This window comes from Pocillopora damicornis, chromosome 9 (genome assembly GCF_964200805.1).
Source record: "Pocillopora damicornis chromosome 9, jaPocDami1.2, whole genome shotgun sequence".
Lineage (NCBI taxonomy): Eukaryota > Metazoa > Cnidaria > Anthozoa > Scleractinia > Pocilloporidae > Pocillopora > Pocillopora damicornis.
In genome coordinates, this window is record NC_142678.1 from 1456844 (window position 1) to 1480992 (window position 24149).

Genomic DNA, 24149 nt, shown 5'->3' on the forward strand with positions numbered 1-24149 from the left:
TCAACCTGACCAGAATGGCAAAAAGGCGAGCGATGTGTCAGCAGCTGATTGGCAATATCAAATACATGTAAAAAATATCGTTACTTTACACGTGTGCAGTTCGACTTTTCTCTGGGCTGGAAATCCTTGTAAAATATAGCAGTTTAGATAATTATTATTATTACTATTATTTTTTTGCACAAAGTGGAGGTCCCCAAATATTTTATCTATTTCCATAGGAGCTAACCTGATCACCATCTTCTCCAGTTGATCCGCTTTCTCCAGCAGGGCCTTCAATTCCCTAAAGGAAACCAACAAAAAAAGAAGAAAAATCCAAATCAGTGAATTCCAGAACATGGCTATTATTATATTTTGCTTTTATTTTCTAGCACCAGGAGGTCGAGAATATTTGGTCTTTGCACAATACAAAAACATGTCTGTTCGTTTATTGTCTGCTTTCCCTGCGATCATCATATGGAGCACAGCTGAAATAAGAGCGTAGGACAGACAATAACCAAACAGTAGAATTGTATTCGTAAATTAAAAAAACTATCCTGCTGTTTTCCTTTCGTGTCGAGTTTAATACTTAGTTCTACAAATTTTGCACCTTGCAGAGGGATTCTGCGCAGGAATACCATGACAAAATTCATTTTTTGTGAGGAGGTTAAAATGCATTTCTAAGGGTCAACCAAAATAAATTATCAAATAAACAATATACTGTAATAATAAAAATGTAACGAACAAACCTGCTCTCCCATCGATCCACGTGAGCCTTGGTTCCCAGTTGGTCCTGACTCACCCTATAAGACAAAGTTTTCATCTGTTTATATTTAATCTATCTCTATATCATAATTCAAATTTGTCTCTGGCTTAATGCACTGGTAAATATCAATTATTGTGGAAAGTTGCCATAGTGTGTTGCAATTCTCGATTTTTTTTCACGGCTGACGGGCCCTGATGGCTGAGCTCGTGAGCCATGGACCACAAAATATGATGAGTGGACATGTGCATGTGTGGCATATACAACTAACACTCTATGCAATGTCTTCAGCAGTTTTTGAGATAAATGTATTTTATAAGATGTTTCAAGAGATTTGGGGTGTCGTTTTTGTTGTTGTTGCTTTTCAAAACAATATCAGCTTCAGCGCTTCATGGATGTAAGATAGTTAAAGCTAACATTTTCCAATTATATCATATATAACATAGGCTCCCAAAATAATTGGTTGATTATTACCTTTGCCCCAATTGGTCCTGCCTCACCACGAGTTCCTTGGGGACCTTCCTCACCCTAAAGCGAAAAAAGGAAAAAAGAGAATAAAAAATAATTGTAACATGTATCAGTCCATATTCCATTATTGTTTTCAAGATTGGAAATGCAAGGTCCAAAGGCGAACTGCTACGCGGAAAATTTGGAGGAACAAGAAATGCAGGACTGGAAGGAACGGTGGATATTCAACTGACACAGTTACAAGGTCAATTCACTTGCCTGAGCTCCTTTTTCTCCAGGCATTCCAGTAGGTCCAGAAACTCCTGAAGGGCCCTGAATACAATAAGAATTACTTTTAACACGAAAATAATCAAGAGCCACGAAAAAAATTGAATTAGTAACTCTTCTTATAAATACCATCTGGCCTGATGTTCCCGGTGTGCCATTTTCGCCAAGCGCTCCCTGAGGAAATTAAAATATTACCTGATTACTATCATTTATTTCAGTGACAAGTTTGATAGCGAACAGGTAAATTCATGATTTCAAAATTCTCTATAAATTACGGGAATGGCAGAATTATCTACGAAGTAAAGAGGGTTAAAAAAAATACAACAATTACATCACCTCCTAATGCCATAAAGCAATTTCAAAAACATAAACCTATTGAAATGATGTGAACAAACTAAGCTAGCCAACATTAGGGTTGCATACTAACAGGAGTTCCAGGTTTTCCCGCCTTTCCTTGCGATCCTCTTCGACCTCTACCACCCTGCATAATGTATGAAATGAGACCAATGATTTTCACAGAACAAAAAAAAACAAAAAAGCAACAAAAACAACAAAAAAAAGCAAACGAGATATAATTATTACTGTAACACCGGAGCAAAAAAAGAAAGAGAAAACACGGGTGGGGTTTAGTGAAGGATCACAAGCTATTTATAACGTAATTTTATCCTTTAAATAAAGACAGACTAATTTAATTTATGTACAAATCACCTGGTAGGTATATTACACAAAATTATGAAATATTAAATAACTTTGCATCTCACCAAGAAAAATTTTGTTCAATTTAGGCCGTCAATTGTCTTAGAAGTAATTTAGAGGCAGCTATAACTACCATGCATAACCTCTTATTTAAAAGAAAACATTTGATTGTTCATTCAATTTTTGAGGAAAAGATGAATCTTCTACCCGCTCTCCTTGTGATCCTGTAAGGCCTTGTGTTCCTGGTACCCCCTGAAAAGCAATTTTATTCATTGTTGATTATTTTCCATTTTTGTGCTAAAGGAAATACATACCATATGACATCATTTTTTCATGATACCAATCTACAAGGAAAGGATATTACTCGTATTGTGTGCACCGGATGTGCTTTAAAAAATTTTCAAAATTCGATTATCCAAAAAAAAAAAAAAGAAAACTGAGAATAGCCCTTAGGTACACCTGCATGCCCGCTTGACCTCGAGATCCTCTTGAGCCTCGATTTCCAACAATTCCCTGAAAAGATGATGGCAAAGCAAACATATCAATTTAATATGCCATGATAATTAATTCTATACCTCAAATTGCCACAATTAAGCAAGCCAGGGTCTCAACTTGAAAATCAGGTTCGGAATGTCCCTATCAAATGACAATACCTGCAATCCTTTCTCGCCGATTGACCCTCTTTCACCTTGAGCGCCTGCTTCTCCCTGAAAAATGTAATAGACCTTAAATACCATGTAGAGTTTTGTTGCGTAGATTGCCAATTCCATGTTGTGTAGAAACAGAATTTTGAGCTCAAAATGATTGAGATCTGCTTCAAAAGTCTATATTTTTTACGTCAGAGGAACAAACAAATCAGTTGTTCATCGTCATTATTGTGCAGAAGCACTACATATCGACATTCCTATCCTTTGCCATGCCGTATGAGGTAAGTTTGTGACTATGGATCTAGTTAAACGGCTTAGTCTGCCATGAGTCTCCTTCGGCTCAGTGGTAGAGCAACCGAAGAAGTTATTAAAAGGTCGTGGATTCAGCACCTATAGGGACCAATCTGAGTTGTTTTTCTCCAAGTATGGTTGCGCTATTCGCAAACTAACATTATCTTTCACAGCTTGTCTTACCATTGATCCTGTGTAACCTGAAGTACCAGGGGAACCAAGCCCACCCGGGCTACCCTGCAATAAAACAACAACAAAATAATCAATCAATGGTCAGCGAGTTAGTGAGTCATATCAACAGAGGCACCAACACAGATGAATTAAAAACACAAATATGTTAGACCCAAACAGTGATGAAGGACTGATCTAGTATCCACTATTTGTTCATTGTCACTATAGACTCATCAGATTGCGCCCTTTAAGGTTAAAAATAGAATAAAAGTTTCTTACGAGAAATAAACGTACAAAAACAGAAACACCTACTCACATTTTTACCGGCAGAACCTGGCGACCCTGTGCCTCCTTGGACACCTGTTTCACCCTAGAATTGCAAATTTTCGTCGTTAAAAATCGTCTGAAAACGGACGGAAAGTATCCGAATTCGGGCGGAAGTGTGGACGGAACCTTCCGAAAGTGGACGGAAGTTTCCAAAAACTTAAAACACTTTAAGGCTGGGCAAACCTGTTTTCCTTTGGCTCCCTGGGATCCAGCTTTACCGGGAAGTCCTTCTGAACCCTTTTAAAGGATGGAGAGTTACTTACAAACGGCCATTTTGATAGTAGATTCAATTTAAGCATTAAGAATATACATGAAAAACTATACGCCTCTGATTGGCCGAAAACGAGTGCATTTATTATGTTACGCGAGTGTAAATTACAAATGACACGCTCGCGCGGAAAAAATTCGTACGCTTTGACTTTCTGTTACGCTTTTTTCATTCATTCGTGCTTGTTCACACTAAAGTGCACTCGAAATCATGTTGTAGCCTATACTAACTATGAAAGGTGAAAATAATGAAAAAAAGATGTTTGTGAGTTACGTGATAGTGTTGTGAGTGAGCTAAGTTTTTATTGGTTGTAGGAATAATTTTGATCGTAAGTAAAGCTTAAGTAATGCCAGTTGTTCGGTACGACAATTCTGCCGGCCAACGATTGACGTATGGAAATAAAACACGAGTCGTTGTCGTAAATCCAATATAAGAAATATCCACTTGCACTTACAAGGCCTCCCTGTGGTCCTGTCGGCCCAGTATCCCCTGGGGCACCCTGTAAAGTCATAAAATTATCAGGAGATAAAACGATCCAGGCAAAAATAAAACTTCCCTTTACCGTTGACAAAGCAATTTAACTGTACTGCTAAATTCAACCACTAAACGGTAAAAGTGACGACATATAGATATCTTCATTGTTCTATAAACTTATGCCCCATTCACATCACAAAACATGTTTAGTTAAGCCGTATTTAACTGAATAAAAATTAAATACAGAGAACTGAAAAACTGAATTTTCGATAGCATTCAATAAGTCACTAACTTGTGTTTTCGATATGCTAAAATTGGAGTGAACTTATATATTTATCTGAGCAGCTTCGATGAGGAAAACAGTTTTAAAGCGTGTTCAGCAAAATATCTTCAAAACATGTTTAAGTTTTGGCGTGAATGGCTACGAGTTTGTCGGGGCGGATTTGGGCCGTTGAAGATTGATACTTGATTTTTGTTAAATCACACAATTTTGGAAAATGTTCGAGATCTGAATTTGGTTTAAACTTTACTGTCCTATAATCAAAAAACACAATCTCTAGTTTATCGCTTTACCTGCTCTCCAGGGGGGCCTTGCTCTCCTTGTTCTCCCGGTGGTCCGAAGTCACCCTAAGTCGTCAACCGAGAGGGGAGGTATGTTACAGAGACCATATAATTTTGTTTATTTCTGCTGCTAACAAGTACGAACACATATTAAAAGTTTTACCGAGTTTTGATATTCCACAGAGTAAATTTGTTTTTAACTTGCTTTGCAGCTCCTTGATATCAAAACCAATTTCGGAACATTGACGAAGAGAGGAATGAGGCCAGGCTGCTAAACACGATTCAAAATGGTGGGCTCCATGAATGAATTTCATGGTACACTTGAATAAATCCTTCAAAAGGTTGTGGAAGCTTTAAAACCTCAAAAAGTGAAAAGTGTCATAACTTCATGTTTGTATTTTGATGGTAGGGGTTAAATTCATTTTCGTTTCTGAAGCATACTTCTCCTTGAATAATTACGCTGAAAGCAAAAGACTTTAAAGTTATAGCAGTCTATTTCATCTCTTACCCCTGCACCCTCGGCTCCTTTTTCACCCCCTGGTCCTTGTTCTCCCAGTTCTCCGTTTTTTCCTTGGGGTCCCTGAGGACCCGTATCCCCAGTAGCACCAGTGTAGCCAACGTCACCGGAAGAGCCCGGATTGCCATTAGAGCCTTTTTGTCCCGCAATACCGGGTGCCCCCGGGGAACCTGTTTGACCGGTAACACCCTGTAAATCAAAATAAAGGCTTATTGGTATCGTTGGTAATGGTTGAAAAGAGGGTGGAGCGTTTTAAAACGTTAAGAAAAAGGGGTTCATCGCATACGAGGCGAAGAGCAATGCTCCTTCCAAATCTCTTAAAATGTCCTCTAAATAGTTCGTAGGCTGAAGAAATTATCTAAACAATTTTACGACAAAAATTTTTCCGAGCTCGATCCTGATGAACGGTTTATGGAGAAAATCATACGACTGAATTTTTTAGACGGCGAAATTTGTGCTGCTCTTACGGTTATTTCCGCAAGCATACTTAAAGGGCTTCGTCCCTTCCCCCGACCCCACCCACGGTGTCGTTGGGGGGTAAGGGGTGGGGTTGGAGCTTTGTCACCTGTGGAAATGGTCCAAAACAACAACAATAGTGAGAACAGAGATACACAGTTACGACGATCTTTAACCGTATTAACACTCACCTGTGCACCCACATCTCCCGGCGTACCTTGCTCACCTGGCATACCCTAAATGACGTGGTAAACAAAATTAATGAAACGATGAATGCTGTAAGTGTAAATACGAACTGAAACGAGTTATGCCAAGAAGAATGGTGTTTCTAATTTCCATAAAACGTATTTAAGGGAAGATATATAATGGTATTTGTGAATTCATCCATTTTTAGGAGGAACGTACAAGGTTGTGTACATGGTTAAAATTTTGATCAATTTACGGCTAACGGTTAATATCTTTCCATTGTAGTCACTAGAATTTCTATTTTACGGCTAACCCTTTTTTTACGGCTAAAGGTTAAAATTTTTCAATTTTTACGCCTAACCGCTAAAATTTTTTCGGCCGTTTACGGCTATAGGTTAACCCCATTGACACTCTCACGTAAGCGCTCCAAAGTGAATTAAATTTTCAAGCAAGAATTCCTTTGGTCTCACTTGTTGTCCTCGATTTCCGACTGTTCCAGAAAATCCGCTCTTGCCTTGCTGACCCTGAAAATTAAATAAACGAAGACTTTCTTTCAACCTTGCGGCATTGAGAAAAATTTCTAGTTTAGTGTAGAGGTTCAACACATACCCCATTCGTTAAAGAAAAAAAAGAAAAAAAAAGAAAAAAGAAAAAAAGCGTAAGTACACATTTGGTAAGCCTGTGCACACGCCCTCATTATTAGTGCTGCAGGAAACCGGTTTTTCCGCGGCTGTCAGCGGGAAGATTTGAGACGTCTGGCACTTATTTTCAGTGCTAGACCCTTTGCAGATATCTCGCCGGTTCGCGTTACCTAGCCCTTTAACCACTAGGAGTGACTAGCGTCTAAGTTCTCCATACATAATCACAACTGAATCACACATTAATGTCATGAGAATAAAGGAATTGATCACCAACTAACGAAACTCTTGATTGTTAAACAAATTCTCCTTGTCAACACCTCAGTAAATGTACAGAAAACAGTATGGAGAATATGAATATTGATTTCAGGGTGTTAAGGGTTAGGGCGTTATTCTCTCCCGCAGGTGAAGAAATCCTCGTGTCAAATCGCTAATAATGAGGTTTTCTCTCAGGCTGAAAACAGGTATATTACTTTCACCAAACTCATCAGTTATCGAGATGTTTCCGAAAAACCAGTTCCACTAAACATTTAAGTACTACACAAAAACATTGAAGTCTTGGCCTCATCCGATAGAAACAAGGGAATTCTAACCGGGAAATTAGCAAGCGAACAGGAAACAAGGTAGGCTCGATTTTCAACCGCTGTTTAGGAATTGAGCTGGTGCTCTTCCTGTTGTCAGGAGGATGGAGGCCAGACCCAAGAAATCGACGGAAAATCAAGCTAAGAAACTAAGCAAGTAGAGTAACAAGCAAATGATATCGTACCATTTCGCCATCCTTCCCTGGTCGACCCACTGTTCCCATTTGACCCTGCAATAAATGAACCGTCGTGGTCAGTTAATTCTTTATACTTCTGCTTAAGTAAATGAGTCCCTTCCCTTTTTTCTTTTTTAACTGTACACTAATATTAAGTTAAACCTTTTAAATAACGGTTAGGATAAGCTTTATCAGGGAAGAAATTCCAGCGTCAGCTGGGTCTTTTATGGAAAGGACTACAAGGGAAGGAGAGGGCGGGGGAGAGGGGGTGGGCGCTTATTCGAGGTTGGGCGCTTTATCGAATAAATACCGTGCCCTTTGTTGACAAAATGGCATGTGACATGAAAGGAGATTTTTTGGTTTTGATAAGAGCATGGGACAAATAATATGTTCCCAAGAGAAATGGAGACACAGACCTCGGAGGGCCAGGGCCGAGCATAAAAAATTACCATCTTTTTTATTCACTATGAATCATGACACATGAACGTTACAACTAAATGTCAAGTGCATTGTGTGACGTTGCAATATCATGGCGTGATCGTTCGATCAGTCTCCTTTGCAGCCTTTGTTTGGTGGCGTCACACAACGCGTGGCTCCCCCTTACGTGAAGAAGCCATTTGACAGCAGCGAAGGAGGGTATTAAGCAACGAGAGTAAATTATATGTAACTATCATCGGACAACTAAGGCTTTACTGACCACATCACCATCTTCTCCTCTCTCTCCCTCAGCTCCAGTCCTTCCGCTTCGACCTTTTGGACCTCTTGATCCTTGGGCACCTGTTCCACCGACATCACCTATACCCCCCTGGGAAATTGAATTGAATTAGCAAGTAAGTAACAGTGTCTACCTTTGATCCGAGCGAGAAATTCGATATTATTAACTTTTGCAATTTCTTTTATTTTTTTTGTGATTATTTGAAATAGAACCTACGTTCACTTATTTCCAAAACTGTAGGGAGTGTATTTTTGGGTTGACTGTGACTCACCGTACTTCCTGGATAGCCTGGGGGCCCAGTTTGTCCTTTAGGTCCAGGGTCTCCCTGTTAAGTAGGATTAAAAAGGAAAATATTTTTGAAACTTGGTAATAATACAACTTAGTGACCGGGCCAAAATTTGAACCAGGACCTCTCGGTCTGGAGTGAAGCGTGCGGGCATGAGGAACGCACATCACCCCCATAAAATGCAAAAAGAGGCTGTGGCAAATGGTAGAAAAAGATGTTCACATTTAGGTACCAACCAAATGAATAAAGGAATATCTAAGCAATCGAAGGAAGTTGTGTTGATGATTAGTGACACTCACGTCAATCCCAGGGAATCCAGCATCTCCTCTGGGTCCAAGCGGTCCAACAGCTCCCTGATAACAAACAGCACAGGGTATTTGAAAAGGCGTTACTCGAATGAAACATTTGCTTTTTGAAATTGATGTGATGGAAAATTTAACTCACCGGAATTCCTGGTTCTCCATCCGGTCCAGTTATTCCAGCAACCCCAATAGCACCCTGGAAAAGCCGATTATCAGATATTTGAAAGAAACTACAGCGCGTATATCGTCAAAATTGAGATAACTTGTTCGATTATTTGGAGTTCGTAACAACGCTCTCGTGTTTTTTCCTGTCTAAATCCTTTGACACCTAGTAGCGACTAGCATCTAATTTCTCCTCACAACGTCACTCCTAAATTAAACATTAAGGTTACGAGAATAAAAGAAATGATCACTAACTAAAATTGCTCATGATTGTTAAACAAATTCTCCTAGTTAGCTTTTTACAAAATGTATGGAAAACAGAATGGAGAATATTCTTTCTGATGCTAGGGCGTTGAAGGTGAAGCTAGGCATACGAAGAAAACTTAGGCAGTGGTGCACGTGGCATCTGAGAAAACAATAAACAAGAAAAAAACCCAGACGAACAAACAAAACAAAACAAAACAAAAAAAATGAATAAAACAACACTAGTGTCTGCTCAAAGTTACTTTGGTGATAATATATAAGAAAGGCCAGTAGAGCTTTAAAACTCCATGAATTAAGCTTTAGGGATAATCGCTGTTTAATGATATTTGATTTCATAAATGTAATTCGGTTAAAGTATTTCCAGTACTATTAATATCGCAACTGTAAGTTCAAAATCATTCTTACAATTGATCCTCTTTGACCCTGACGTCCTTGCAATCCAATCTATTAACCATAGAATAAAAAGCTATTTTATGTTGAGTTATAGATATGCGTCTATAGATTGTTCCACAGTGAATACAGATTCAAGATGGGGACATTTCCCTAGTGTTACTGTTTTTCAGTAGGTCTAAACTCTTCAAAATGATAATTCTGTTGGCATGCTAGTTCTTGTGGAAATGAAGGTGGTCATGATTTGGCTAATAACAGCTCACATATTTACGGCGAAGACATTCGCAATGAAAAACAACACAATCGGAATGAAAAGTCTATGATGAACATGACAGTGATCATAATAGGACTGTTGTCAACCCGAATACTTAGTGGTAGTTTGCTGGGAAGTTTATGTCAAGTGATCATTTCTGATCTAGTTTCCAGTCTGGACAGCTTAGGTAGAGATTCAACAACGTACTTGTTACTAAGTTATGGTAAGTAAGAGCCTTTAAAAAGAACGATTGAAAAAGCTCAGCAAGTTCAACTTACAGGAGAAGGAATGATAGATCCTGCAGAGATTATGGTGGGCACCATGTATGGCCCTTTGAGGCCATTAAGAGTCTGCAAAGATCAAATAATATGTTTTATTATTACAAAGAACATGGGTTTTTCGTTTGTCTTGAACTTTATCAACATCAAATAAATTGTTCTTTTTGTATTAGTCCTTGAGTATATGATCGTTGTCGGCAACACTCAAAAATTATTCGAGAAATAGCGACTGATCTGAGATTTTTATTTTTCAGAATCAAAGTATTACAACAATTAACTAAGTGAATGAAAGTGAACCTCGCAATAATGTGCACTACTTAGGCAGTAGTGAAAATAAGGCCTGAAAAAAAAAATTCAGGCCTGTACGGGATTTGAACCCATGACCTCTGCGATACCGGTGCAGCGCTCTACCAACTGAGCTAACAAGCCAACTGGGAGCTGGTCATGAAGTTGGTTCTAAATAAACCCGTGAAGTGATGAATAAATGGTTAAGAATATATGAAAGTCATATATTTGAACTGCGGATAAAGACGTGAATGAAAGCTGGTCCAGCTCCCAGTTGGCTTGTTAGCTCAGTTGGTAGAGCGCTGCACCGGTATCGCAGAGGTCATGGGTTCAAATCCCGCACAGGCCTGAATTTTTTTCAGGCCTTATTTTCACTACTGCCTAAGTAGTGCACATTACTGCGAGGTTCACTTTCATTCACGTCTTTATCCGCAGTTCAAATATATGACTTTCATATATTCTTAACCAACAATTAACTAAGAGAAAAATCTGACGATGAGCTAAAGAGAATCAAGCAAAAGGCGGGAAAACTCCGCTTGAGAAGTCGCGATTGTGTAATTGTTTGATGGAGTGACAGGAATTTTCCTGACCCACCCGGCACTAATCAAGCGAAAGCAGAGACAACGCAGTCTTGGATTACCATCAATGCCAAATAGAAATTCCTTATACCCTTTTTCTAATCACTTATCAGGCCTGAGTTAAGCTTTGCTAGTTTGCAAAGCCGGGATCGTGCTGAACAAGTAACACTTACAGCTGTTATTGAACCTGGGGCAGCTGGTAGCCCTGGTGGTCCAGGAGGTCCTGAAGGCCCAGTTGGTCCTCTTATACCAACAGGTCCCTAAGAACAGAAAAACAATCCGCGTTAGTGGTTTTTTGTAGGAACTCTCTAAATCTTTTGAAGACCCAGGTCGTCATTAACCAAGCGAGATTTTGACTGTAACATGCAGTTCTTTTCCGTGAAATTTCAGATAATTCTCTATCACTGAGACTACCTTCGCTTGAGTATCATCTGAAACAACTCAAAAAAACTATACATGATGGAAGTGGACTAGGAAATCCAATTTGTTTGAACAGACCTCGACTATGATTACGCCCTCCATTTCAGAAAAAATAATGTGTGCAGATTACAGTGATACCGGGCCAATGTACCAGCTACTCCTAGAGGGTGAAATACCCATGTCATGGAGTTGTACCTGCACAATTCAGCGCCTTCTGCGTACTACTCGACAGTTTGAATTTGAATAATGGGGGCTAGTCTCTAAAGAAACTTTGGTATGCGTCGGTGCGAAAATACAACAAGATAATTTGTTTTTATCAACCGAGTTGATGTTGTAAATATTCCGAGATTGTTTCGAATGAAGAGCGGATGGTCCCTCTATTGTTTTGAATATATTCCGAAGAAGTCCTGTTGACATGAAATATTTGTAGTGCTCCCTCTTTCACAACAGAAGATTGCACGATCTTCACGGTGTTTATCACGGATTCGATTTAGTTTTACGCTTAACTTTTTTTTCATGTACGTATAACTAATGGTTGTGTTGACCGAGTCAAGGAAGTTCGTCAGCAGGCGTGGTCCAACATGATAACGGAGCTTTTGATTTGTGACATGACGATGAACCCATTAACCCCTAAGAGTGACAAGCACTTAATTTCTCCTCACAACACATTAAGTTCATGAGAATAAAGGAAATGATCACCAACTAAAGAAGCTCTTGACTGTTAATTAAATTCTACCAATCAACACCATAGGAAATGTATGAAAAACAGTATGGAGAGCAATCACACTTATGCCGGGATGTAAACGGTTAAGCCCTAGAGTTGGCATTTATCCAACTAAACAAGCCTAATTCCAGTATAGCCATGATAACGCGGTATCAGGTAGAATTCTACACCCAAGCAATAATAACAATCCCGAAGGCAACTCACCGGGGGTCCACCTGGTCCTGTCTCGCCACGGAATCCACGAGATCCCGGAAAACCCTTATTTAGAAAATAATAACCATAACATTACTTCATACAGTGGATAAAGAAATGGATAAGTGCATAGAACAAATGGAAGACTGGGAGACAGACAAACAGACAAACAGGCAAACATACAAACATACAAACAGACAAACAGACGAACAAACGGACAGACGAACAGACGAAAGGCTGACAGACAAACAAATAAACAGACAGACAAACAGAAAAACAGGCAGACGGGCAAACAGACAAACAGACGAGCAGACAAACAGACAAACAGAAAAACAGAAAAACAGACAAACAGGCAAACAGAAAAGCAAACAAACAGACAATTAGACGAGCAGAAAAAGAGACAAACAGCAGACAGACAAAGTGACGAATAGACGAGCAGACAAAGAGACATATAAGTAGGCAGACAAACAGGCAGACAGACAGACAGAGAAGGAAAGAAGAAAGCGAGATAGAAAGAACGAAAAAGAAATCATAAGTATGGGAATAGATGGATAATGGTATGATATAAACTTGTTTAATGTATTAGTAAGAAAATTTTGCATAATTGATAATGAAGAATTTTCCGCTGACCCTTTCTCCTGTTCCTCCGGGTGCACCTTTTGGTCCATACACCTGTAGGTTAAAAAATCCCTTAGTACCAATTAATCAGCTTATTATCTTGACAATTTATTTGAATCAAGTCGAGATCAACCCTTGAAAATAACACCAAAATGTAAGAGATGATTAATAGTATTAAATATCAAATCCAAGAGGCTGGCGTCACGCAGCCTTGAAGTCCTTCAATCTAAGACGCAAATCTAGTCACCGACCAAAACTAAACACGGATCGAGTAAAGAACTCCTATTTTAATCGCCTAAGTTTTAAATGTGACCCAGCTTTATAAATGGTAAACATTTAAAAATAATAAGCTCTTTAATCAGTACGTACTATGTAACTTACTTCTAAATGGGAAGTTTTGCAACATAAGATATGTAGTTTTTATCTTATGAACTTATAAAGACTATTATTATTATTATCCTTTAGTAAATCGAATCGACGAGTGTTCTGCTATGAAAAAAAAAAACAGTCTGCCGTCTCAAACTCTCCCGCATGAAAAAAAAAGTGCGTCCTGTAGCGCTGATGATAAGGGCCTTCTCGCGAGTTAACCTTGAACTCATAGAATCGTCAACCTGTGCCTAGCCTCTGTGCTTTAGCACAATTCAAGACTTACTGTAACTTCAACTTTGCACAACTGGTTGATAATGGGAGGAACGGCTTTTGTAGGATCCCTTAAGTCCAACTGTACAACAAAGGGATATCCAGAGGACATCTCTAACAGTTCGATCGGATCAGGAGTACCAGCGCCAACAGTGAAAACCGTTACATTCTTGTCTTTGAGAACCTGTGTGTTATCTTTTGGATTTATGGGTTGCCTTTCATCTGGCTGTGACTGCTTACCATCCGTGAAAATGATCAGCACCTGAAGAAAACAAAGTGAGCAGATGAAACAGCATCTTTTATTTTACAAGCTAAATCATACATACAGGTTGATTGGTTCTTGCTTATGATCTATTGGAGGTATAGATGCATACATGACGTCACCATTAACGACAATTTGCTTTGTTATCATATCAAACAAATAGATTCCATGTTGGCTTGTGCCATTACAGTAATAGTTCACATAAGACGAAAAAATATGGCAAGACCATTAGTAACACACTCGGCTGCGCTTTCGTGTACCACTTTTTTGTTCTTACAACATTTTGATGTCATCTTTGATCTATTATTTGACAGACGTACGGAAACACGGAATCTATTTTTTTCACTAGTTTGCAAAATGCGTTTGGACATTTCTTTTTTTATTTAGTTGAAAAGGCTCTTTGAACAATTAAGTACTCATTGATAGATACGTCATTAAATTACACCATGAAATTTAATATACTAAACAACTCGTAAACAATTTTAATGAAATCCAAAGGAAGAACAGAAAAGCAGTAACTGACAACTATTTACCAAAGTGGAGGTGACTAGTGGTGGATATTTGCCGAGCCGCAAAGCGGCGAGAAAAATATACCACAAAAAGATGATTTGGACTCATCGATTCCCGCTACAAATACAATACTTTCGGGCTCAAGTCTCGGGTTGCTCGAAGATGACCGTGCGTTTCTCGGAGATGACTAGCCAAGAATTTTCGGAGTTTGAGTCACCAATCAGAGTGCGCCCTCAACGCTTTTCACTGTTTCGTATGTACTAATTGTATGCACCATAAAATACCTGAGGAAAAGCTAAACGAAAACAAAAGGGATAAATCTAGATGTTTAAACCATTGGTTTAGAGTTGGATTCACCCATATAATATGTAAAGTGTCTTTTACATTGGAAAATTTAAGTGGCAGAATCCAAAATGATTAAAGATTTTGCAGGGCATTAATCAAGACAAACCTTCAGATAACTGCAAAAACCTTCTAACTTGAACTAACAGAGGCTAAAGTCCCGATGAACAGAGCGTGGAATATTACAATTACATGAAGACCACAATCACGTATAAATCGGAGTGAACATATGCTCAAATTTTTATCCGGGACATTATCTGTTCCTCGGAGTTCCTAGATTGCCGTTTGAGAATCGATTCCCCGCGGAAGAATCAGATTTTTTCAATGGTCTACGTTCATGACTAGGTTAATACCATTTTTCATTGGGGCCCCTAAGTTTGTTTTGTTTGTATGTTGGTTTTCCAACTCTTCACACTGAGTCATTGAATATGTTGTTACAAAAGCAACAACAAAAACAAAACAAAACATTTGAGCGATAAAAACAAACTTTAAACTGAACGAGATTTTTAAGGGAGTTCAGCTCGCCATAACTCCAACCCGTGGCTAATCAATGCACGTGTTCTGGCTGCCATGGCGGCACGGTGGCTAAGGGAATCTTAAGTCGAGGTTTGGATAATTCAGCAAATGGGCCGTTTCACAATGGTACACGTGGGATTATAGTCCTGGCCCCGGTTGTTCTAAGGGTGGATAACGCTATCCAAAGGATAAATCTCTATCCAGTGCATAGCACAGTTATCCACCATTTGAACAACTGGGCCCTGAATTATGACCAAGCACCTTTATGGGCCCGTCACAGATGAAGTAAATCAAAAGTAAACTTGGAATGGACCGGCTTTCCTTACCTTTTTATATTCGGGTCCTCTCATTCCCTCTGATGTTTGAAAAAGTTCCTTATTACACGTATTAATGCCTCTATTAAGCATTGTACTTCCATCTCCAATTTTGTATGACTCTATTGCAGCTTCCACAGCAGCAGGAGTTTGAGTTTGAGTAAATTTATACAGCAACTTTGATGAGCTGTCAAACTGGACTATCCCAACGTGAGTTCCATTTATACCAGGGTTAATATCGAAATTACCAACAAGTTCCTTCACGAACGTCTCTATGCTTCCTTCGTTGTCGTACCCAGGCAGATCAAGACTTCCTGAACTATCCAACAATATTCCAAGATCGATGGGGGGGCAACCTAAGAGTTCTGCCAAATAGTAACGGATGGAAATTAAAATTACTGTCCAGTACTAAATCGAAGTGACAAAATGGTGAACTTGTGGACATATTGTCCTGAACGTAATTTAAGAAGTCCTTAGTTGGAAAAGTAAACTTGGTATTCAATACCTACTCTCCTAAAATGAGTAAGTTCCTAAGAGGTTGGGTAATTAGTTTAAATTTTGGTTAACAATTGGTCCACCATATCTGATAAGATGCATGCCCTCTCCAGACTTCTCAGGCGGTGCCACAAAATTTGCATATCGAATCCCTAAATCACTAATTCCTATGCTTCTCATATCCGCTAGTAAAACGAAAGAAAACGTTATTCGTCCCGTTAGGAGCCTTGTCTAGTTATCATAAATCAATTTTACACCATCATAATATCACACGAAATCATACATCAGCGTTTAGTAATTAATATTTGAAATATTTATAACAGAAGTTCTTAAAAGCCTTTGAGTTTCTCCTTATCTCGTGTGCTTTTTAAACGGCATTATTCAAATACTTTTACACATACTCCGACTGAAATAGAAGCATCTTTAACATGGTAACACAAAATGGCCTGACTGAAAAATCACAAATTTTAAAATTTACGATTACAATTTTTATTAATTCTCCTGGAATTCTGTCAAAGAAGTAGAAACCAAGAAATCAATTGATATGCAGGCATTGAAATGCTTGGCTTGTGCGTAAGGAGAGGGAGTAACGGTCTCATTTGTCTACAGCTCCTTCACTACGTAACGTTATCCAATATATCGTTTTGCATAAGTATTATAACCACCTTAAACACTATATAGACTAAATGGATCCTCGGCAAAAATATCACATCCTCTACCTCTTTTGGCAAGTATGAATCGTAATGAACGAAGATGAAACAAGTGTGGCTAGGGATAGATAAAATTAAAGCGGACTACAGATGACGAGTCTCAGACATTTCGAAAAATTTTGCAACCGTGACTTAGCTCTTGAAATTCTGACACAGAAATATTTTTGGTTAACTATTCTCTCTCTTACCATATTTAATGAGACAGAAAATGACGCTTTTTCAACGAGCAGCTGCACACCAAAGCGACACAAATGTGGGACTCGTTTAAAATACATCAAGAAGAAAAGAAGCACTCGTTAAAGCTGCGTTAAAATTAAACAGGTGAACGTCACGCTAGACGATAACAATGCTTAACTGTCTGAATAAACAGTGGGATCATTATCTGATACAAAAGGGACGTTTGTGGTTAGCTTAATCGACTGTCACATCATTGCTATGATAAATATGTCTTTCCAAAGTGAGCCTTTTTGAAAAATTGTTCGGAGAGTCCCAAGCATCGTGTAATCAGTTTTACTTTTGAGAAAGATCGGCGGAGTTTAGTTTTACAATCCTCCGATATTGGGTGTTATGGGTGTTGATAATCCTTGATTTCTCTGACAATAATCAAGAGAGGATCCTCTCTAGCAACAACTCAGTGTTAATTCATAAAAAGCATTTGTCGCTTCTTAGCTGTACCCTTTGCTACATACCCTGCGGAGTTCCGTTCAAAATTCAAGTATACTTTTAAGGTAAAGATGATTTTTAAAAAGAATTTTCAAGCCTGAAATTGTTACTTAAACGAATGAAGTGTAATTCCATAAAGAAACGAACTGAAGATTCTGCGAGACAAAGGTTGGAGGATACTTAATGATAGGAATAACGTAATGACATGGCGTAATAGTAACGCTTGCATGAATGTGTAAAAACAAAGCGCCTCTGTCCTCACGCAGTGGCTTTCTTGAAGTATCATAATATAGCCGGGGGAGCAGGAAATTTATGAAGTTTAAGGCTTGAAGGCGAGAGTTGTTTGGTTGGAAAATGCGTTTTTAAAATGCCTAAGCGTGATCAACTTGGAAGATTAATTTCACATCATAAAAATTTAAGGCATTCCTGAGACTGTGTATTGTAGACTTGATGATGAAGTAACGTAAAAACTAGTCCAGTCGTTTCCGAATGAAAAGAAACTTAGGCATCAACACGGTAACGCATGCTGCTTCACAATAACAGCAGGGTAATGTAGGTGAAGGCCATAAGAGTCGTAAAAACACGGCGGGGAAGTCATTTATGTAATATTACAAATAAAAATTACTTACGTGCTTCAGACTCCAAAGACCACGCGATCAGCAAGCTGAACAGAGCTAGCAAGCTACGGCTGCCCATGCCGACCAACAAAGAAATCTCAGTCTAGCAGACAACAGCAAGCTATTCCTTTGACATTAACCCCCAATCTCTCAGCTCCCTCGATCGATTATTGAATAAAGACTTGGCTGGTAGTCAGTGATAATAGTCTTTTATTCCTGAGCCATTCTTTGTGACATGGATGGGAAAGATTTGCAATTCGAAACCTAGACGTAATATAATATCACAGGCAAGATTGCACCCTTTTTTTTTCGTCTCACGTGCACGCTTGTATATCCTTTTGCTTCGTTTATGTCATCGACATTTGGGATTTCCTTGAGAAAGAAAGCTCTGCTCAAGGAGAAAAATTTCGTGAACACATTTCTCGCCAGGATCTCTAAAATGGAGGACTTGAAATAGTGGCCAAGTATCAAAGGTCTTTGATAAAGCTATTTTCGGAGGGAAACTGCGCCTAGTCGTGGCTGGTTGAATATATTTTCAGTCTTTCTGAGTGTTTAAAAGTAGGTCTTTTTTCCCATCTTTTGTTTCACAAAAGGCCCGTTTACATATAACAGAGGAATGATGATTGAAAAAAATGTTGTAACGCAGATTCAATAATGTAAACAGTGGAGATATTTTGAAACATCATTGGCTGAGAGCTTCTTCGGATTGATAACCACATTGTAATGTTTAAGTATCCAATTCTGTTGATTTTGTCAGGTCGATTAACAATGATGACAGTTAATCTTTCAATTTAGTAATAGACTAGCACGTAAACGAAGACATTTATCGTGATGGAAACGCAGGTCCTTTCTCTTCAAATCGATGAAATACTACAGACCAGCAAAAATATCCCCATCAGTAAGACTCGATGTAGAAAATAAAGGTTCATACAGGAGGTCGCTGTCCAAGAATGTATTCTAGTTGCGGCCGACTGAAGTAGTTCGCACCTAATATTCATAATACAATTCAAAAGGCTTTGATTGGGTGTAACGTTCATCAACAGCGTAATCTAGTAATATCAACTAATTTGATATCGTAAGAGTTAAGAGTTTGAAAGCTAGCTTAACTTTCAACTCTTTACGACGGCCAATTTATGTGTCAACTCAGTTGATAACACCGAATTACCCCGTTATACTCTCCCAGTGACGCAGCACTTCAGGTTCTTTAGAAACTTACCCCCTGGTAACATTCAGAGTATTGCGTTACAATTTTATACCATTCTCTCTTTTGCCTTTGGAAATTTTGCCCACTATTTTGTCATCCTCCTCAACGCTCCACTGAGCGATCGAGATAAAGAAAAAAAAACGTGTCTGTAATGGGTTTCTTTTCCCGGGAAATCTTGATCCATCGACATTGACGTCATGGGGTCCCGTCGTCCCATTGGTTTGCGGTTTCAGGAGGCGAGATAATCTCCTGGCGTGGCGCGAGTTGTTTGCGAACCTTTATGAGCTAAAATCTCGCACTTTGGGGCGAATACACCGCTTTCCGTCCCATGGCATCCATTTACGCAAAACGCCTCACATATTTTTAGGTACTCCGACTTTAGGTGCCGATATCTAGAAAAGCCTGACACCTTTCTGTTGATTGATGCCCAGTGAATAAGAATGTTCAGCCATTTTGCTCATGCTGCGTTATTCAATACCCGATAAATCGAATAGAAGAACCGTCGTTCGTTTCACACCTTAGCGGCTCCTGACACTTCCTAAAAGGAAAACTCGCTTAAATTATATTTTTATCGTAAACTGCAGTATAGTTTGTCAGGATTTCAGTGAAACTAGCGCGTTGCCCACGTTCAATGTGCGGATCTAGTTGTACCGATAAACGTTCATCGACTTTTCCGATTTTAGCTTACGAGCAGGCCTCTTTATTAATGCCTCAGCATGACCATTTCCTTGTCCGCGGGATAGTATGAGGCCTTGAGCAACGCCTCCAGCACTTATAACACGTCTCCAACCTTCCTGCAGGCGGAAAACGTGCGTCCCGCAGCGCTCATTTAAGAGCCCGTTAGCTGACTATTCCGGTTTCTCCTGTTCTGTGGTTTTCTTGCAAAAACCGACCGTCAAATTTTCTCTTCTGACCTGGAAACAGTGGACGAAGAGCCAGTTCGTGGACGTAACAATTTTAAAATCGAATTTATTTATTTATTTATGACTGATTACTGAACAAGGGCGAACTGTTTCAAAGCCTGTTTAGCTTTTGATGAAGCAAATTAATGTGAAGTTTCATTTTCTATAGTGATCATCCTTCATTTGGCCACTTAATCTTCCAAATCTTATTCATCGTGATTCCATACGAAACTTACTTATTATAAGGATGAAACAACTTTTATTTAAACAACTGCGCTTGGAAGGTCCCAAAAACTACGTTTTTTAACATGCAGCAGCCGCTAAGGGCTGCTTCTCTCGCTTGAACTCAATAACTTACAGTCTCAAGTTTTAATCACTGCACCTCTTTAACAACAATGTACAGTTTGACATGCATTTTTGTCCATCAAGAGAAGCAAACGCGTCCGAATTCTAGACCAAATTCCTCTCCACTATCTCCAATATCATATACAGCTACATCAAGAACGGGGAGACGGTGAGGTTTGGGTGTGTCCACTTCCAATGTGGTACGATGCCAAGATCCGTCTTTCAACTACGCAAGACAAAAATAAGCATGAGGATATGGAGGGGAGAGGAAAAAGAGGATAAGGTGAAGGAGAAGAGAAGAGAGAGGGACAATCAAAAGGCGAAGGGGAAACGGGAAATGGAAATGGAAATGGAAAAGGAAAAGTGAAAGAAGGCAAAGTAAAAAAAGGAAAAGAAGGAGAAGGAGAGGGAGAAGAAGAGGCAGAAGGAGTAGGGGACGGAGAAGAAAGGGGAGAGGGAGAAGGTGCGGAAGAAAAATAGGGAGAGGGAGAGGCAGAGGCAGAGGCAGAGGCAAAATATCCTTACACTCTGCTCTAACGTGCTTTAACAATTTAGACTTTGATGCCTAACTTTGACGTTTAAGAACGTGACTGAACCTCGATCTCGTCTTCAAATGATAAAGTTCGGGTTTTCATCCCAACCCACGGCCAATAGCGGACATCGTATTTGTCTCTTGATAGTCTCATTCTTTTTTTTTTTTTCGGTTTCACTTACCGCACAGTCATCCCCCACTAGTGTCGGTTTAAATTTGTTTGAGGATCTCGCGTGCAGTTCAAGCCCATTAACAGTTAACATCTTGATGGACTTTATCCCTTCATTCGAACTCTTGTCAGGCCATGCTACTGAGTTCTTGCAGTGATACGTAATCCGCTGGCGGGCACGATCACTTAACAGCTGGAGGAACTCCAACTGACTTTGCTCCGATACGTATTCAAGCTGTGCATAATACAAAACAAAAATAGACGGTGGATAACTAAACTTCACAAGTTTAAATCAATCAAAGAAGTTGAAGCCATGGGTTTAGGCCAAGTCGAGACCTCTGGTCGTTTTGCATCGTTTACCTTCGATATAATCTCTCTAATTTTAGTCTGCCTGTGACGATCATACCTCACAAGTCATCTGTGATCAGGATTGTGAATGGCGCATATAAAAAAATGTGTGAAATGTAGAAAAACAAGTAATTCGGACAACAGAGGTGAAATAAACGTTGTTTTTTCCAATTCTGATCCATTACGACTTCAAAACATGTACAACTTCTAATTGTTTTTGGAAGCTCTTAATGTATGCACAGAAAGTAGTTTAATCAAATTTCGACTTCCAAAATAAACTCCTGTTTGGCTTATCTCTGAAGATTATTTGTCCTGATAAGCCAATTAAGAGTTGTAACCGCAATCCAAAAAAGAAATCATAGCTTTAAACCCCATGGTTAACACGACATCCTTTGAGGATAAGTCAACAAACAGAACGTCTAGTGGCAAATAGAATATTTTTTTTGGAAAGAATTCCATTAAAAAAATATATCTTAATAGACGTTTTGATGTGTAACATGGTAATTTAGCGTTATCAACTGAGTTGAAAACGTAAATTGGCCTCCGTAAAGATTTTAAAGGCTGACGTTCCGAGCGTTAGCCCTTCGTCAGAGCGATTGACGAAGGGCTAACGTTTGAAACGTCAGCCTTAAACTCTTTACGGTGGCTAATTTGCGTTTTCAACTCAGTTGATAGCACAAAATTACTCTGTTATACTCTCCCACCGACGCAGCACCACAGTTTCTTACTCCTTTTGTTCATCCGTTTTGGTGTGAAGTATCGCTGAGTATTTTTACGAGTTGTGCCGTATTTTGACGAGCCCGTAGAGAAGCACGCGAATTGCTGTAGGTTGTGTTTCCAAAGAAAACGAACAAAGTTTTGCAATTTGAGTTTCTCGTTTTTGATACAAATGATTCATTGTTAGGGATTTGGGGTCAGAATATTAATATCGTTAAGTTTTTTAACTATACGTGAAAAAAGCTGCAAAAACACAAATGTTCTGAGACTTGCACTTCTGCTACAAAACGAATAATTACCCTGAAAGGAATATGTTCAAACGTAGCACTCTCAAGTTTCCGAAGACTGAGTACTTACCTTGTCAAGTCCGAGCAGTTCTTTGCCTAGCCATTTGTATCCATCGCTACCGCTGAACCATTTCTTCTTGTCAGTTACAAACGGCTGTAGAGCAAGAAACCATACAAATTGATTGACCCTCCCAGTTTTGAAACAAAAGAGTCCTATATTGAGAGCATAGCTACAGTCACACCAGTCCAACACAGCGTTTTAGAGACAAAGTCGACACCAACGAAAACACAGACAATGGAACAAGATCACCAACCTGGTTTTCTTGTCCCGGATACAGGCAGGACCCGTTGGTTTGGAATTCACAATAAACTTCGATGGCATCGTTTGCTATCCCACCATTAGGATCAATCCAATAGAGTCCTAAGGTAATTAATTAATCGATCAATCAAATAATCAATCAATCAAATAATCAATCAATCTATCTATTTATCAATCTATCGATCAAACAATACTAAATCAAGATAATTTAGTTTATCGACCGAGTTGACAATGTAAACTGGCCACAGTAGAGAGGATAGTCTGCATGAGTAAATAAATGAACGAGAGATTGATTAGTTGAAACACTAGACTTTCGAGAAATAGTCATCTCATACTTTGGATGACAGGTCGGTTGCCAACACATTTTGGACCAATTTCGTGATTGTGAGGCACATGATGTGAGGCCTGAAAGGAAATTTCGCGAACTTTGTTATAGCTCTCGCAGGTTGAAAAACCAAACCTTTCTATTAATAAAAGTCAAAAAGAAAGATGATGTGTATTAAAAAAAAATTATAAACAAAGATCACTTTATGCACAAACCGCTTTTGAGTTCAGGATAGCTCATGTGCAAGTCTCGACAGGTCCTTGCGGGGAATGCTTGGGAGCCGTTCGGATTCTTATACATATCTATACGATAACTGATCACGTCGTAAAGGTCAATCTATAAGTTAAAGAAAAAAATACAAGTACAGGTCTTAGGAAAGCGACTATGGAAAGTAAGTGTTGTCATTTTAGAATACTGTATGTCGACGCAAAATCTAGCGTAATTACCTGTGGCGCTTTCTAGTGCATTGAGCTAGTAAGCCCTATTATTACTGTGGCACAGAGAAGAGCAGATCAGAATGGAAATCCAATTCCAAAGGAAAGTAAGCTGGAACTGTGGAAATTTCAGGTTGCGTTTTAGTTTCTGAGAGGAACGAGTTGGAGCCCGCTGCCAAAGGCCAAATTATCTTTAAAGTAAATGCCCGCCAACATACGCTAAATCAGCTTCAGGTGATACTTGGAATTTTTCAGTTGACTACAGTAAAAAGGAAAACCTTGTATCGACAATTTCTTGATCATGAATGCAGCGGAAAGATCAGTTGGTCAATTACATCTATAGTTCATCGATCTAAGAAGTTAAAGGTACGACTTTCAACGTAACTAAGAAGAAGGTAAGAACAACAACAAAAACAGCCACAATGACACCAGGAACAATAAAACTCCACTGCATTCCACGGCAATAATATATTGTTGCCGCATAAGGGACGTCGAATCCAATGATTAAACTGTTAGCATTAATTTACTAACTTCAATACTCAAGCAACGTTTATGCCATGTTATCAAAA

The 24149-nt window shown here is 39.0% G+C and overlaps 2 protein-coding genes across 2 annotated transcripts in view; both read right to left on the reverse strand.

Moving 5' to 3' along the window:
• Positions 1-19325, reverse strand: part of LOC113685717 (uncharacterized) — a 41371-nt gene extending 22046 nt beyond the window's left edge. The window contains exons 1-31 of the mRNA XM_089181680.1: positions 19215-19325; positions 18011-18262; positions 15526-15878; positions 13583-13831; positions 12943-12984; positions 12325-12378; positions 11150-11236; positions 10114-10185; positions 9598-9636; positions 8909-8962; positions 8764-8817; positions 8450-8503; positions 8161-8268; positions 7473-7517; positions 6539-6592; positions 6074-6118; positions 5418-5615; positions 4922-4975; positions 4329-4373; positions 3790-3843; positions 3596-3649; positions 3292-3345; positions 2824-2877; positions 2630-2683; positions 2378-2422; positions 1902-1955; positions 1604-1648; positions 1466-1519; positions 1214-1267; positions 726-779; positions 227-280 (exon numbers count right to left, since the gene is read on the reverse strand). Of these exons, the coding sequence (XP_089037806.1) occupies positions 227-280; positions 726-779; positions 1214-1267; positions 1466-1519; positions 1604-1648; positions 1902-1955; positions 2378-2422; positions 2630-2683; positions 2824-2877; positions 3292-3345; positions 3596-3649; positions 3790-3843; positions 4329-4373; positions 4922-4975; positions 5418-5615; positions 6074-6118; positions 6539-6592; positions 7473-7517; positions 8161-8268; positions 8450-8503; positions 8764-8817; positions 8909-8962; positions 9598-9636; positions 10114-10185; positions 11150-11236; positions 12325-12378; positions 12943-12984; positions 13583-13831; positions 15526-15878; positions 18011-18077 (2304 nt within the window). The 5' untranslated portion in view covers positions 18078-18262; positions 19215-19325. The remainder of the gene's footprint in view (positions 1-226; positions 281-725; positions 780-1213; positions 1268-1465; positions 1520-1603; positions 1649-1901; positions 1956-2377; positions 2423-2629; positions 2684-2823; positions 2878-3291; positions 3346-3595; positions 3650-3789; positions 3844-4328; positions 4374-4921; positions 4976-5417; positions 5616-6073; positions 6119-6538; positions 6593-7472; positions 7518-8160; positions 8269-8449; positions 8504-8763; positions 8818-8908; positions 8963-9597; positions 9637-10113; positions 10186-11149; positions 11237-12324; positions 12379-12942; positions 12985-13582; positions 13832-15525; positions 15879-18010; positions 18263-19214) is intronic.
• Positions 19326-20157: 832 nt separating this feature from the next.
• Positions 20158-24149, reverse strand: part of LOC113685752 (uncharacterized) — a 33882-nt gene continuing 29890 nt past the window's right edge. Inside the window, exons 67-71 of the mRNA XM_089181679.1 lie at positions 23362-23482; positions 22817-22923; positions 22573-22656; positions 21164-21385; positions 20158-20675 (exon numbers count right to left, since the gene is read on the reverse strand). Of these exons, the coding sequence (XP_089037805.1) occupies positions 20529-20675; positions 21164-21385; positions 22573-22656; positions 22817-22923; positions 23362-23482 (681 nt within the window). The 3' untranslated portion in view covers positions 20158-20528. The remainder of the gene's footprint in view (positions 20676-21163; positions 21386-22572; positions 22657-22816; positions 22924-23361; positions 23483-24149) is intronic.